Source organism: Cheilinus undulatus, linkage group 9 (genome assembly GCF_018320785.1).
Source record: "Cheilinus undulatus linkage group 9, ASM1832078v1, whole genome shotgun sequence".
Lineage (NCBI taxonomy): Eukaryota > Metazoa > Chordata > Actinopteri > Labriformes > Labridae > Cheilinus > Cheilinus undulatus.
In genome coordinates, this window is record NC_054873.1 from 39,071,544 (window position 1) to 39,088,746 (window position 17,203).

The 17,203-nt window shown below is 37.7% G+C and overlaps 1 protein-coding gene across 1 annotated transcript in view; it reads right to left on the reverse strand.

Annotated features, from left to right (window-relative positions):
- The window catches only part of slc7a5 (solute carrier family 7 member 5), a 33,890-nt gene that overhangs the window by 14,324 nt on the left and 2,363 nt on the right, over window positions 1-17,203 (reverse strand). The window contains exons 2-8 of the mRNA XM_041796368.1: window positions 16,506-16,631; window positions 9,121-9,226; window positions 7,070-7,114; window positions 6,830-6,953; window positions 3,059-3,162; window positions 2,780-2,876; window positions 1,559-1,708 (exon numbers count right to left, since the gene is read on the reverse strand). Of these exons, the coding sequence (XP_041652302.1) occupies window positions 1,559-1,708; window positions 2,780-2,876; window positions 3,059-3,162; window positions 6,830-6,953; window positions 7,070-7,114; window positions 9,121-9,226; window positions 16,506-16,631 (752 nt within the window). The remainder of the gene's footprint in view (window positions 1-1,558; window positions 1,709-2,779; window positions 2,877-3,058; window positions 3,163-6,829; window positions 6,954-7,069; window positions 7,115-9,120; window positions 9,227-16,505; window positions 16,632-17,203) is intronic.

Here is a 17,203-nt window from a genome sequence, read left to right on the forward strand (position 1 = left end):
ATGTCAACTGTGTCAAATTTCCTTGCATTTCCTTCTATATCCCCTAATGGCCATTGTGAGGATAAACAAGACTAGGTTAAAACATAGCATTTGGATGAACACAACTATTTGGGATGCCTGTTGAAATGCCTGACTGAATTGTGTGTTCTGGCAGAGAGATTTTTTTGGGGGGGGGTGTAATTGTGCTGTCCCATATGTCTGTGGGTTGAAAACTGAAGGACCGTAAAGTTTAAAACATACAGCCCTGTTGGCAGAAAACCGCAAACCTGAGACGCCGGATCTACGCATATCCATTGCATGAATATATGTGACATTCATCTGGGAAAGCTTCCATAGAAAACGTTGGGAAGGGCAGGCCTTTCTATAAAATCTTAAGAAGGTGATTGGAGAAACACTCTGTCTGTCACATTCATGACAGGCCAATCAGAGCGACAAACTGCGTTGTGCACATGCACTACTCTTGTGCAGGCGGCCACTGCCTTGGATTATCAATGGTGGAGGTTCGTCTAAAATTGATGCCAAGGTCATTCAGGAGACTATTTATGGGAATTGCAGCTCTTTTCAGAGATCCAGATAATTTGCCTCAGTTCAGCAAGAAGAGCCAGCTCTGTTGGTTCCTAAACTTCATTTTGTACCACTTTGGCTTTTAAATTAGAAAAATTAAGCATTTTTTGATAGGTATAACTGCATGTTTTTTTCCAAAAAACTGTTGGACTGAGACTGAATGATGCACAGAGCACTGAGCAACGTCATTCCCCTCCCCTCCAGCTTCTCTTTTATCACATCTGATTGGTTAAAACTCGTACACAAAAAACACATGCACCCACACACACACACATCGAGTCAACCACATTTAATGTTAATGAGGAAGTGTCTTTATAGTGTTGGCTGTATCAGAACGGTGAGGAGAAAATGTCCTCCCTTTATTCTGTGCTTTTTTGTGCAGGGAGGGGACACATCACAATAAGAGATGCGCAAATAATCTTCTCCACTGAGACAAGCTTTCAGTGTGGCTCTCTGTTCTGGTTTTAATAAAGACACGTAGCCCAGTTCAGACAAAACCGCTGCCATGGCTAAGTGAGCTAATCACTCCACTAGCAGGCCTTGTATACAACCACTCGCAACAACTAACCCTTTCCCCATAACTCTCACATACTCATCCTGAAGGAGGTCAGCAGAAGAGTGAAAACATCTTTACCAACATGAAAAGCTTTTAGGGTTTGTTTTCATTCTTTATTTCATACAGAGATGTGGTCCAGTTCTAGTAAAACAGACGCAATGCTAAAGCTATATCTTAAGTATTTACCACTGTAGAGGTGGCCATGACCTAAGGCTTGCAGTACAACTAAACCCCGGCCATAGCGCAACTCTGTATGTATGGCTCTGAAAGTAGGGTCACCTGGTCGGTCAGTCAGTCAGTCAGTCAGTCAGTCAGACAGATAGACACGTACAGACCCATGTGTATGGCTGACTTCAGTGTTCAGCCAAAAGTAAGCTAATCCAAAGCCAACTCTGGTTTTCTGTGTTCTCATTGGTAAGTTGAATATCATTGGCTCACCTTAATTGGTCGCTCAAGCTCTGGCTTCTTATAACGAAGCCACATCATTCCAACAATTGCCATGGCAATGCAAAGCCAGTTGAAGAAGCTGAAGAAGTTTATAACAGAACCGATGTCACTGGAGAAGGCGTACAGCAGAGTCATTATGCACTGGAGAGAGAGAAAAATATGAGGTGTTTAATACAGGAAAAACAACACAAGATCAAGCTGTTGCTAAAGAATGATGCCAAGCACTAAATGCTCTTTGCAGCACAACAGAACAACAGCAACTATGCAGACATGGATGTTAAAAGTGTCACAAACTTGGTTTGTTTTTAACAACAAAGACAACTTAATAATTCAAGACATAGGTGACGGGCAGAAGCTGAACAGAAGGCCTGCACTCAACCAAAGAAAATCTTGGTTGACTGGAATCACACCTAAGAACCAACAAATCGTTTAAAAAAAAAACAACAACATAGTCCACTTTAGAAGGTTCCCCACTGCACCCTTATGGTAGTCTAAATTAATTTAAAAATGAAAAAGGTTTTTGAAGCATTATTAATTATTTTTAAGCTCATTATGTTGCACTGAATTAATAATTGATTAATTGATTCAGAGACTATTAGCAGCCACCTGATGTTTGATTTTGGAGATTATAGCACTATAACTATTAAGCATTATATAACCTACATTATGACCTCGGATATAAATGCTTTGCCTTAATTTCTAACAATAACTATTAACAGGACTCACTTGTTCCAGCCTGTGTTATGGTTCTCTAACTGTCTGTAAAAGACACTAATGCCAACGCTACAGGCAGCCTACATCTTTGTGTAGAGTTCAAGCTGTGTTGTTTTTAAGTTACTTAGAGCATAGCTCCTGTGAAATAATCTGAAAATAACATTCTGTGTCACTTTGTGTACCTCTCCCTAGGCCTCTTCACAAGCATGTCTGTCCAACCAAGGAGGCTTTGGTGGTATGAAACCAATCGATCAACCTACTTGAAGGTGTCAGCCCTGAACAGTCACTGAACAGTCATTTGTATTGACTGAATTTTGCAGCGTATTCATTTTTTTCTACACATATCACACATATGAATTATGAGATTCTTCATAACAAAGTTTAGCCAATGAATCAGTACCTTTTTACTCAAAAGGTTATTTTATTAATTTGCTTAATTCTTTATGTTATAAATAACCCTGTTTTGTAAAAAGTAATAAGAAATAATTGAGTACATACGGTAAATATCAGTGAGGGCAGTGGTGTCAGCAGGGTGGGATGAATCATTGACAGCAGACTTGGCAGATGACCCTCCCGAGAACCTACGAAGAATAATCTGAGAGGGAAGAAAACTATAAGATATTTTATTCAAATGAATCCTAATTTCAACAATATTTTTCTGTAATGCAGTTTTTCTGACATTTTATTGTTTCCAACAAGTAATTTGACTGTCTACACATACAGTTTGATTTGGCTATGTGTTTATGTTTGTAATTCAGGGGGTCTTTTTTACTTTACCTTGATGATGTGAACAGAGAGCCATTAACTGATCCAAAGCAGGATAGTCCAACAAACACTGGGATGATCCATGCCATTGGCCCAAGGTGGTAGTTACCAAAATCCTTAAGTATAGATTGACAAAAAGAATAGATGATGTTCAAAACAGGAAGTGCTAGACTGAGTGACTTGGTAGTACTCAGGGCAAAATAATGTACTTAAGCTGCAATGCAAAGGATGAAAAACTTAAAATTTCTTTGTAAATATGGCAAATGTGGATGAAGGGACCTCAGGCCCTGTGGGGTCACACAGCTTTTCCATACTCTGCTAGAAAAAACATAAACTTTAACAGGCCACATCAAGAGCACCATTATCTGGGTGTCACAAGTCTTACCACTCAAAATTCTTTAGTGGAATAAGACAATGAAGATGTAGCCTCAAATTTGCTCTTGTGACTACATTTTTACTTTTTATTATGGCTGTCAAAATTGACGTGTTAATGCAGATTAATCCATCATCATGATTAATCTGATTAAAAATTTTAAAGCAATTAACCCATCTACAGCGCAGAATGACTCAAAATCCCTGTAACTTCTCTGGGAACGCATATGGGGCAGTATGTCCAAGTAGGGTTACTGTCGAGCATGCTGCCGCACATGTGCATATGGGCCATTGATCTGGTAATGACAAACCAACTCAATATGGAAGTCGCTAAACAGCATATTGGCCCTCTGGATGGAAAATTTGAGTCCAAAAAAAAAAAAAAACAAGACAGAACACTCGACCAACATGAAGTATTATGCATATTCTGCAGGAAGGAGTTTTGTTTTCACCGAAGCACTTCCAGCTTAAAATTTCACATTAACGCGAAGCATATGTTCGCCAGGGATTCCGCTAGCACTTTGGCTAACGCATTGCCAAGCTTGCGACAAACCACCCTCACAGAACGCCAAATTTAAAAGGGAGACTATGAATACAAGTGAATATTTTTCATCAAATTGATCTGTATTGTTTTGAAATTTGACATTACCAGCTGCTTACTGGGTGCCAAACATGTCTGGCCCGGCTACATTTCTTGATTTAAAAATTTTGGCCCAGTTGAATTTGTAATGGAATAGCCCTTGCATATATATTTCCTTCTTTCTTGAATCTGCTTACTTATGCAAAATGAAATACGATTAATATAGATTAAAAATGAATGATATTAAATCATGACTAATTGAAATTAATCCACGGCAACCCCTGTGATTAATCTGATTAAAAATCTTAATCGTTTGACAGCACTAATTTTTATGTCATTTTTCTTTAAAAACATGGTAAATGCTGCTCATCAGACCTACAAATGAAAACTTAATAAGCTTTGAAGTAAAGAAAAAGCAAAGTCAGCTCCTGTTCAAACCCAACAACACAAAATTATTTTTTCCTCCAACAATCTCACATTTCAAACTCCCATGTTGTTTTAAACATTATGAAACACCACATATATAAAACAGAATCCAACAAACAAGTGATAGTAGTTTTTGATAGATGCTTTGAGTTTTTGAGACTGAGAAATTCAAGTTAAAAATAAGAGGCTATAAAAGTCCCATTACTTACAAAATGAAGATAAGACTTGAAAGTAGTCCCAATTAGTTAGATAGTTTGTTTATTTATTTGGATCCCCATTGGCTTCAGCATTCATTGGAAGCCATTTTTCCTAGGGTCACTGTTTGCATTGTAACAATACAATTTACAAAACCACATTAACATTCTTTATCACAATTCATAGACATGGCACGCAACATACATCTAAACCAAAAAATCACAAATAATCAATGAGGTAAGAAATAAAAAGAATGAATCAAAAGAAATTACATGCAACACAAAATCAACAAAAACAGACATTACACAAAACTCAGTGCAAATCTAAATACCCAAAAGATATGTTTGCATGAAAAGCACATGAAACATCACATAACAAAGATTCAGTTTTATTAATTACAAAAGTTTCGTTGTTGGTAATAATACCTAAGTGCTTTTTTTAAACTGTATTTAGTTTCTTGCTGTTTAATATGATTTGGAAGTGAATTTAGTTCTTGCATTGCTCTGTAGGTTACTAAGAGCTGAGCTGATGTTATTCTTGTGTATGTGCATATTCAATATTAATTTTAAAAAAGCATATTTGGCAGTTATTTAGGAAAGTCGTCCGTCCTTATTCTTGACATCAGCATACATCTTGTGTGTAATGAAAATGCCACTATTTTTATTTCATTCTTTGAAGCCCCTCATGAGTAAGATGGTCAGTATTTTTCAGCATCATTTATTTTATTTATTTTTTATTTATTTTTTTAATTTATCATTTATTTGCCCTACAAAAAAGATTCACTAAAAGCAAAAAGAAAAGAAAATACTGCAATTTGCACTATTTACTAAAGTAAAACTGTTTCTATTCAACTTTTAAGAAATCGTATAAATGATAAAACACACATGTAGGACATTTTTTGGTTTGTTTACTTAATTGAAAAGCTAAGGAGATAGTACCTCATGCATTTACCATGCCTGGAGGCTTCCCACAGGATATTAGGGGACTATGGTGGGGACTATGGTGGGGGGACCCCCCAACCTTTGTTGGGGGTACGAGGTCCCCAGGAGAGCTTTTTGGACATTTTGAAGTTAACTGCCTCAATCTTGTGCATTTTTAGAGCAAAATGAAAAAGTAATATCTATGGTTATTAGGTGGTTACCTTTAAAAACTTCCTGTTTTAAATAAAGTAGAGGTGTACTGATTATAATTTCATTGGCCAATTCCAGTTTTTATTTTATTCCTTGTCTGACCGGATGATACAGATTTTCCTTTTCTTAAAAAATCTGTTATTGAAATCTAAAATTACTTTTTATCTAGTCTTTAATTTATTTTTAATTTTTTGTTCTAAACAAAACATCCACTGTCAATCAATGTTTTATTCAAAAAAAAAACCCCTGCAAACTACAGTAGGTCACATGACCAACTCTGATTTTAACCAAAACTAATCCCCATCAGAAAACTGTGTTAAAGCCTTTATTTCTTGTATTAGTGTTTTTCTTTGTTTCATAAAAGGGAAAGAGATGTTTACAGCAGCTGTATTATCTCTTATAATGTATCTCGAATTATGTATTATCCAACAAATAACTCAAAAATCAGTGACTGTTTCTCTCAGCTCGAACTGAAAACCTTGACTGCTTCTCTCCCTCATTCTGCCTTATCAATTGGTGAAAAGAGTTTTGTTTAATCTAATTTAATGCCATTTTTTGTTTAACATGTTTAAATTCACTATAACTCTGTTATAATTTCCTGTAAACTGATATGACTGACTGAAGCTCTTCAATTACACGCCAGCCACTTAAGACAATAATACTACCAGAATATTCATTAAATTAGACATTAAGGTAGAGCTCTATGGAGCCTTCAAGCTCGTTAGAGACCAATCAAGCAAGTCCATACAGATGCAGATCCCACATGGATATAAGGTGAAGGGGTTCAGATGTTTCACCTGAAATGTTTCAAGGCTTTGTCTCCTGTAGCTTGAGTGTCTGAGGCTCAGTAACATAGTGCAGTGTTTATCAGCACCACACTCTGTGCTTGCAGCACAGCTCATAATCACGTCAGGTTCTCTGCTGAGCAGGCAGACCAGATGCCGGCTTTATGGATATGTGACGTTGGTGAGGCAAAGTAGACTATGGCAGAGTGCCATGGTGATTGGTAGATGTTAACTGATGGGAAACACTGCTGAAAACCCTCATACAAATAAAATGGCTCAAAATGTGAACACTCACCACAGCCACAGCTTCAGAGTTGAGCATCTGCTCCGGTGAAAGGGTGGTGAAATATGCCAGATTGGTCATGACATACACTGCTGTTACTATAGGCAGGGATATGATGATGGCCCGAGGAAGGTTTCTGAGGAAGACACACACACCCATTACTTGTTGTAACTAAGCCTACAACATCATTTCTCAAGACAAACAATACTGATTATTACTACAAAAGCATACAGATAACTTAACAATACTCACTTATAGGGGTCAATCATCTCTTCAGTGACAAAATTCAAGTAGTTCCTGTAAGCAGGAACACAAAAGTCAAACACATCTTACACATTTTTTTTTTTTTTTTACAAATATTACTAATTGCTGTTTTTCTAAATTGCATTGAAAAAAAGCAGGAGCAACATTCATAAAATTCCACCTTACATTCATCCAGCAGGAAAAGACAAAAAAGTACTAGGAAAAAATTACTATGAATAGGGATGGTTAGCAATTCAAAATTATTGATTATGGATACTGAGCTAAACTGGCACCCACTTGGAGTCCAAACATCCACCCATCCATTTTCTATACCGCTTATCCCGTTAGGGGTCGCGGGTGTGCTGGAGCCTATCCCCGCTGTCATTGGGCAAGAGGTGGGGTACACCCTAGGCTGACTTCTAGAGACTGACAACCAGGCACACTCTCATTCAATTTAGGGTCACCAATTAACCTAATGAGCAGGTTTGTGGTGGTGGGAGGAAGCCGGAGTACCCGGAGAGAACCCACGCATGCACGGGGAGAACATGCAAACTCCGCACAGAAAGGCCCTGAGAAGCGAACCAGGAACCTTCTTGTGGTGAGGCAACTACACTAACCCCTGCACAAAAAAAGAATATTTCATCTTTTTGAAAAAAACTGCTTGAGATAACATAAAAATATATTAATTCCCATTTCATTCAAGGTTCCCACTCTTTTTATGAAATCTTTACCGGTACGTTTTCAGAGAACTGTAGCTTGTATGACAGAAACATAGCCTGCCTTTACCCTAAAATGTTCCATTTCTGGAAGCTGTGTGCTCATACTTACAAACAATCATAAATTGATCATTAAAATACACCTGCATATATTTAGTACTTATTTTGTTTCAGTGATGGTTTGGGTATTCATGGTCAAATTTCTCTTCTTTCTTTCTTTTACTACAGTTGCCCATAAACTATTGTTTATATTGATGAATTGAGATGCACTTTCAGATGAAAACGGCATCTGTTTTGAGTAACTTTGAGAAATGAAATTAGAAGAACTTTTAAATAAATGCCCAGAGCAGCACAAGATTTTCCAGGACAACTGGTTTTTCTCTAATTTTGCATGTGTTGTCCATAAACACAAAATTGGATAGAGATTGACAAGACCAAACAGGTGACAAAGGGAAACGGGGGAGTACTGACACTGGATCAACATTGGGATAAATCGTTATTATTAGAATAGTGGAGATGGTGCACCACTTTAAATTGAAAGACTCCATGACAAAGATAAAAGGATGAAGGGTGAATTTTATGAAAATAAATTTCCCAGGTTTTATCCAAAATGGGCTCCCCAATATCAGCCTCCTAGGCGGTTTTAGATTTGTCCCCTTTATGGAAAAGCTCTTTTTGGATCAAGCTGTATAACTTAGTAATCAAGCCTTTTTTGGATGGGTCAATGTTAAGTACTAAATATGACATATCTTCTGGGGGCAGTTAGGATAACCTTAAAAAATACTTGGAGGCGAAGCTGCGCACCTAAGGATATCTAAAGTGGTGAGAATTTGGCAAACTGTCAACCTGGCACAGTGAAATAAATGGTAAGAAGCCTTCTTAAACAAATCACTAAAGAAAACATGACCATTTGTACACCACAATGAAATTGCTGAGTCTAGTTGAGAGATGGTTAGACATAATAGGGCAAAGTCTATTTATACCTTTAAGACCAAAGTGTTTCCTGAACTGGTCCTATATTTTAACTGAGTTTTTAACTACCAAATTAACATTCAAATTCTGATTGCTGTTTTTAGTACTCAGTAAAAGTAGTGCTGTCAGAAATGAAACTGGAGAGACTGGTAGAGTGACTTTTAACTCCATGTCTACCAAAAGGGGTCTCTCTTTGCCAGTGAACACTATGGTCCAATCATTGAGTTTGGCAATGTTGCAAGGGATGGTAATAGTAGTGTCATTTCTCTCTTTTGACCATGAGTGGTCACTTACTTATTCTACCTGAGCATGTCCGATCTTATGTAAACTGGATGAACCTGAGCACAGATGTAGGTCAATGTCTTAACTCACCAGCCACCATAGGCAAACAGGCCACTATAGAGCGCCAAACCAATGCTGCCAAACTCATAATTGGAACCTTCAAAGGAATTTTCTGGAAGAAGGCCATCTGTGCCACCTAGAGAATGAACAGTGAGAATGAATTTGGTTAAGAAAAAACGAGCCCAAATCCAACCGTCTACATTATTGCTGTGCACTGAAGCTCTCCAGCCAGTCTGGAGACCCTGTAAAGAAGAACAATAAATGAAACAATGATCTGTATTTGTCTGACACAGGCTAGCATGCACCAAAAATGCCCCAGAGGGGATAAAGGCAAGCATTCATTTCAAATATACCCTATACCTTAGTGTGCAGATTAGTGAAAGTTTGCAGAAAGGAGTGGAGTTAAGTCAGGCTGAGACAGTCAATAAGATACCCAGACGATCACTCAGCTCTGTACATTGACCTGAGGCATGGAAGGATCAAAGAACTAATGAAAAAAGGAGCTACAGGATGACAGAGACATACAAAGAATTGTTGGTGGTTTATTGCATTTTCAAGGGTGGGACAACAGTAATTGATGAGAGAAGAGTTAAGCTATTTTACTTTATTTGGTTAGTCGTTCAAATTTATGACATGCTGGTCTTAGCCTCTCTTCTGATCCCCAGGCTGCTGCTGGTTTGAGGGGATCTGAGCTACATTCCTGATGAAGCTGCCCCCCACAAAATGCACACACATTCTCAGACAGGGTGACGGTTACTAAACCAACAGCCTGGGGCAGTGTTGGTAGTAGGCCGGTTAGACCTAAGCCCCTGTACAGTGTGGGAGCCCAATTACTGCACTGTCTATGTTACTAACAGACCTATACACAGTCTTTCAAAAAAACACTGCATCCTAAGATCCCTATTGTCAAAAGAACAGTTGTTCAAGGGGTCCCTGGATTTGACATGAACCATTTCATAACTGAAGTCTATCTGATGGATGAGATCCCTTATGGTTGTTGTACCTGTAAGTAGCAGCATCTAAAGAAGAAAAATATTTAAAAAATAAGAAAATTAAAGAAACAAAAATGTAAAATCAGCTTTCATATTTCTAAAGGAAACACAATATAACTAACATTATAACAATCATCACAAGGTTAAGTCATTTTTGAGGCAGAATACACTATTTACAGTGTAACACAGTGTGATACTGCATTGTTTACACAGATATTGGTTTGGTCTTTCTGGACTCCAGGTGTAAGTAACTTCACATCTTTGACATGCCTGATCTGTTACCAACCTATCTACTTTTTAAGGTGGTCAAATTAGAGTCACACATCACTCTTCTATCTGTTTTAATCTCGCTTTGTCTTGCTTTTTATTTTATATTATGAGGCACTTATAGTAGAAAACCACAAACTTAAGTGTCTATTTGCTAAATTTGGTTTTACAAATTGCAATTACCAACTTTATCCTTTCTTCTGCTGCTTTGTCATGTCGGTGGAGTCAGGGTTGAGATTAAAGCTGTCTCATCGTCCCGGGGATAAAGTAAAAAGTGTACGACAGACGTAAAAAAAACTTTTCCAGAAAGGCAATGACACAAAAGGGAATTTGATATGCAAGTATAAGCTATGTGTTGTTTATGTAAAAAAAAAACAAACTGCATTTCAAACTAGAAAAGCACTCAGAGAGCGCAGACCTCCACCATTAGCCCTATCTCCCAATAGTGAAGAATCATTTAAAAAATTCCTGGATCCAGACGGTGATCCGGACCACTCCCAAAATCTAATCAGTTCTTCCTAATGCCATTTCTGACATTTCCTGAAAATTTCATCAAAATCCATTCACAACTTTTTGGGTTATGTTGCTAACAAACTAACAAACTAACTAACTAACAAACCCTGCCGATCACATAACCTCCTTGGCAGAGGTAAAAATAGGACCGTCTGAGGATGTTACCTAAACTTATACCAAGTCTAATAGTTAAGATCACCATCATTCAATAGCATAAAAATAAATAAAAGCATCCGCACTAATGATAAAAAAAAAAAATAAAGTAAAGAAAGAACTGATGAAAAGAATGGTCAAGATTCACACATAATGGGTGCATAATTATACCTGGAAGCCAGGCCTATACAGATCAAACATTTAATCACATTCTATAATCAAATGAGACTGGGATAAAACAGAAATAAAGTTTACTGTCCCTTCAAGTGTTTACTACCCAACAGTGTTGGCAGGTGTTAGATTAAGCAGATAATCAGATTACACTGATCTCTAATTTGAGACACCAACAGACTGAACTTATGAGCCTCGGGCTACATAAAGAAACACACATACAAGTTTGCATGTACACTGAGTAAACGCAACAATTAAAGGTCCAACATGAAAATACACCCAACTGTCATGACCACAGTGGCAGAAATTACATCATAATCATACAAAATTAGAGACAATCAAGAGACATTCAAAATGATTTCTTTTATGTTACTTCTATTGTGTGTCAGATATTCAACTCATCAGAGTTTCATCATGCAATGGATACTTGATTTTACTGGTTAAAACAATCCATTGTTTAATTTAATTTTTTATATTGGAAAAGATAAATTCTCTCTTTTCACTTTTTGTAACTGTAATGACTTGTAGACAGCCAGTGTGATAAAATGCTTTACTTTTCTACAATTTTCTCGGTGGCTGACAACAAATAAATGCTCAAAAAATACTACTAAAACAGTATAATCCCAGCTCCAATTGGCAACAGACAGCAAGGACTCAAGGCAAAGAAGGCTAGTCAGGCCAGATCGTTTAAACAACTACAGCCACACATCCAGTCACGTTCTTAATCTAGATTACTGCAGGATAAGCAGATATCAGAGAATGAAAAGTTTTGTTGTCAAAGAGCTGGAAAGCCATGAAATTGAATATAATGGTAGAAACAGCACTGAATACAGAGGGCTAAGATTGCAAGTCAGAAGCAATCATTTTCATGCAGCAGCTACCCCCTGGATCGGTGGTTCTCAACTGGTGGGTCGGGACCCGAAAGTGGGTCGCATAGCCCTTTCCATTGGGTCGGGAATATCTGTCAGGAAAAAAAATGTGGCAGAAATTCTATACAGAACCCCTAAGTGGAGATAGGGTAAATTCATATATGTAATTTTTTAGGTTCTCCTATGATGACAACCAAATTTCTTTATTTGTCTTGAGCTTTCTACTTATTTATCTAATTTTCTTTGGATAACTACCGGTTTTCCCAAGATAACAAAGAAATTCCTCAAGAAATCACCAAATTTCCATGCTATCTCAGCAAAATGGAGTGATTTAAGATGTATATATACATGCCCTCTTGTAATGATGTGCTTTAAAACATGTTTTGTCTTGTCTCTTTGCGCAATATATGTTTTTTTTTTCTATTTAGGGTCCAAAATTTATATCAAATATATTTGAGTGGTTGAACATTTCCAAAAATCTGTGTCGCAATTTCTTTTAAAGTGGTTAACATGGGTTCTGATGCCCAGCCAGCTAAACAGCACTGCCCTAGATATTACAGAAATTATTTGCATTTAATTTCTGTGGACTGAAGAGCTCAAAAGTGAAAAGGTGGATACAGGTCCTGCCAGGACTGAAGACAGGGTTTTTCCTGCATATTCAATTACGAGGCAGTCACCTCCAGCAAATTTCATGCCGCCTCCAGCTCTCAAAGCTCTGACATCATGAAAACTGTATTTTCTGACAAACATTACAGCAGGTGGAAGTCATCTCAACTGAAATTATGGTATAACAACGATTTGGCAGTGCTGTATCAGCGACAGTGCACTGGGAGTGCTGCCAAAATTGCCACAGAAGAAGAAAAGAACCACGAGTTTCCTAGATTTTCCTCCCTACAGCAGAATGCACCAGACAAACACAGTGCGGATGAATGCTGACACACAAAAACTAGTGGAACATTTAGGTTTGAAGTAGGGATGCATGATATTATCGGCAGTGTATCTGTATCGGACGATAATAGCTTATAAAGTTATTTATCGGTATCGGCCAATAGTAACATTTACGCCGATATGTACGGCCGATAATGCGACGTCATAATTAAGCGCACGTGATGACGCCAACAACATCAAAACAACACGTCGGCTGTGTGGGAGAAGTTTGAGGTGTGGGAACAAGACAGCAAAGTTGCTGTTTGCATTGCTTGTAAAGTACATGTGATGCAAGGAGGAGCTTGGCAGCAGGCCTTTAACACCACCAGTTTAATTTTGCATCTAAAAAAAAAACGTCACCCTGATGACTACAAGCACTTTCTATGATAAAGAATGACAAAGTTCGTGCCAGGGAAAACTTGTCAGCAGCCTCTACTTAAGTCATTCAGTAAAGCTAAAAATACAGCAGCGACCATAGTTCTTGATAATCACCCTTTCAGCATTGTGGGATATATGGGCTTCCGCGGGCTAATGATGCATTTACCTGAACTGCAAAACTTTGTTTCCAGTCACGTAGAGAAGCGCCTTGTTAAAGCTAAACATGTTAGCTTCACCACAGATATATGGACATCAAGTGTCCGTCCTGTCGGCATGTTGAGCCTCACTGCCTCTGTGGATAGATAAGAATTTCACTCTTAAAAGGCCTGTCCTACACTCACAGGTGTGCTCACTCAGCAGCCGCAGTTGCAGCCGCTTTTAATAACATGCTTTAGATATGGAAAATAGAGAAAAAGAGCATGCATGTTGTCCTACGTGACATGCACGAAACATGGCAAAAGCAATGACGGACTTCTGTGTGCAGTCTCCCGTGCACACTCGAAGGTGCACTAAGGTGTCTCCAGCATTGGAGATGTGGGTGTCACTGTGTTGTTACAGAGCTGTTTACAGTGAAATGCCCATTAAACTTTGTTGCTTAGTTTGTGCTGTTTAAAGCAGAATCAGGAGAACTACTTCAGCTGAAGTTTTATTTCTGTTCATCTTGAGTCTCAAAAATTTTAAATCATAATTAAGCTCTGAACTACAGTTAGATTTTTTGCATTTAAGAATCTGTCTTTTTGTTGTTGTTGTTATTTAAAGCACTTTGTCAGGAGTATCTCAGGGATCCATCCTGTAAACTGGCTGAGTAATAAGGAGAATAAATCTAAATTTATAAGCTGTTTCTTTTTACACTGTGGAGCTCAGTGTCAGCAGGTTATTTTGCTGCTTTTTCTGTCCTCAAAGATGCAGATGACTTTGACTATACTGTTAAAAATACATGTAGCATGTAATGCACATGTAACCCAAAGACATTACTGTAAGTTTGTGTTTTTTATAGTGGAAAAAATTTAATTAAATATCAGTATCGACCAAAATTAGTTTTAAAATATTGGCATATCGGATATCGGCAAAAATCCAATATCATGCATCCCTAGTTTTAAGGATAAAAACAGAGCTTTCTCATATCTGCTTTTCTCCCACTACTTAATGGTGTAGTATAAAAGCACGCTGTCACTATGTATGCATGCGCTTCACTATTTCTGTGTGTCACACGCGGGAGCTGGTTAGCGTACGTTTATATATCAGTAATATCCATTTATTTAAATTATTAAACCAGAGCGTGTCATCACTTAGACTGACAGTCAATCAGACGTATCACTGAACAGGAAATATGGACCAGTATTGATAATTAGCAGATTTAAAACATGATCAAAACTCGCTGCACCCACACAGCCCATTTAATAAGGTAGAGAGAAGGAGAGAGGTGTTCAGGTAAACAATGTTAAGCAACAGCTAAACTAAACTATCACTGATTGTATGTATTTGTTAGATATTTCATATTTCTTCCAGGCAGAAGCTGAAGCTGCAGTAAACTTCTCTGTTTCATTGATTCTATTCATCAAAAAAATATATTAAGCAAAGAGGAATAAACAGAGGGTTGATCATTGTACAATTGGAACTTAACCCAGAAATTAAATCACATATTATTCAAATAGATACTTAAATACAATAGATAATTAATAATCAATATAATACCAGACTTAAAAACAATCCCAGCATAAATAAGGGAATGAAGGTAAAATGACATAAAGGGTGTGAAAGACAATGTTCTGGTGAAATTTTAACCTTGCATAGCAGATGGATATGCCCGTTTCTGTATTTCTCACTGGCCAATCCATCTTGCAAAGCTCCCATCTAAACCGTTTGGGCACGGTTAGAAAGTGAAAGGACCAATCAGCAACGAGGCGCAGTACTTTCTGACACCGCGGAGTCATGATGTATGCAAGCGGCAACAAGAGACCGGTGCAATTATGGTGAAAGACATCAGTGTGGATGCTGCTAAAGTGCCAGTTTTATCAGAACTTGACAACATTTCTTTGTTAAAAGAAGAATAAAGAACAGCAGTGACTTGTTTTCTTTTCAAAAATGACAAAAGTCATGTGCTGACATGTCTACAGTCGCCATGGTTCACGTTATGCAGTTCTCTATAGAGTTTACTCCTCGGTAGGGGGTGCAGCTCGGTAAACGGCAATGTCACGTGTTTTGTTGCTCTGATTGGCCCGTAGAGATATGAGAGACAGAACGTTCATCCAATCACCCTCTGAGGTTTTTTTCAAAGGCCCTTCCCTTTCCCAAATGCTGTGTATGAGTGGTTTTCCAGATGGATGTGTGAAACAAATTTTTCGGTTTGCATTTTTCACAACATTCAAACTTCCTCATCATCAGTCTTCCACAATCACATCTCTTTCTAGTTAGCTTCTAAATTACTCTAGTCACAAAGGTTAAAATCTAAGAAAATTGGCAGAACCAATGCAAGCTCTATTTTCATGAGGCTAACGTACCTAAAAGTTTTGGTCGAGGGTTGCACTGTTTTTAGGGGGCAAGCAATGGGGACAGTCTTTTATTTCATGAGCTCATTTTCTGTCAGGCTTCAAGGCAACAATTTACTGCCTCCTCTTTAGCTCTTCTTTAGCAGCCAGAAATCTTACAGTAAAGGAAAAAATACTTCTTGTTTCTGCAAAAAAAGACAGTTTGTGTGACCCAGTCATTTTGTAGAGACTATAGATTTCTATCTGGAAAGGGACTACTTCTTAACAGCCTTTGTCTAATTTCTCTGTCTTCCATCCTTTGCTAAAAGATCATCACACTGGTTCCTATTAAAAAGAACTATGTTCTTTTGTCATGCACAAATTTAAAAATCAAGAAAGAATATCAGAAAATAATTAGGTCCAACTTGTGATTACAACTGCACAATCTTAGCTCATGAGCAAGATTTTGCACCCTGTGAAAAGTGTAAAGGGTACCTGTCTTGGATTAGTTCAGGTTTGAATTTCTTTGTTTAGAAATGTATACATCTGTTGTAGTGGTAAAGGCGGGGCAATTTCAAAATATCCATGGACCCTGAATGGGGTCATTTAACCGCAAGCATCAACAGGGAGACCTTATAAATGAACAAAAGATATTTATTTATACCAGCTCAATGTACCTTGGCCTATTTTGACGAAGCCGATGATGATGATGAGTCCAAGTGCCAAGAGCTTGGCTGCTGCAAAGAAGTCCTGCACTCTGGTGGCAGCCCTCACACTGTAGCAGTTAACAAAGGTCAACAAGACTGCAGAGATTGAGAAATGGAGAGAGAAAGAGAGAGCATAAGTGACAGATTTCTTTAATATTTTATGTTTAATGAATGCACATAGAGAGCCACGATAACTGGAGTCACATTTCTAATATACTGTATGTAGTCAAACTTAGCCAGTAAGCTTATTCTGATAACTCCATCACTATGAGGCAGGTCTGGATGCAAAGCTTTATGTCTGTGATCAACCCCATATAAACTGTTGCTATTTTTGACTCAAAATGTAAACACTAAAATACAAATAACCTATATAGGAACAAAAACTCCAATAAGATGGTTTGATTCCTCGCAACATTTTTTTCTGTAGCTGTTTGCTGTGTTAAATAGTTTTTGACCCCCCAACTCCAATTTTTTTTTCTACTAAATCTAAGGTAAAGTATGTGTTTGTATGTATGTGTGTATGTATGTATGGTTCTAGATGCATGCCTGAAGCTTGGAAAAAATAACTAGATTCTTTAGGGAATAACTGATGTTAACCACCCTGTTTGAACAGACACACTCCCCCAAGGTTGATCAAGTGGCCCCTAACACAGACGCCATTTAAAGTG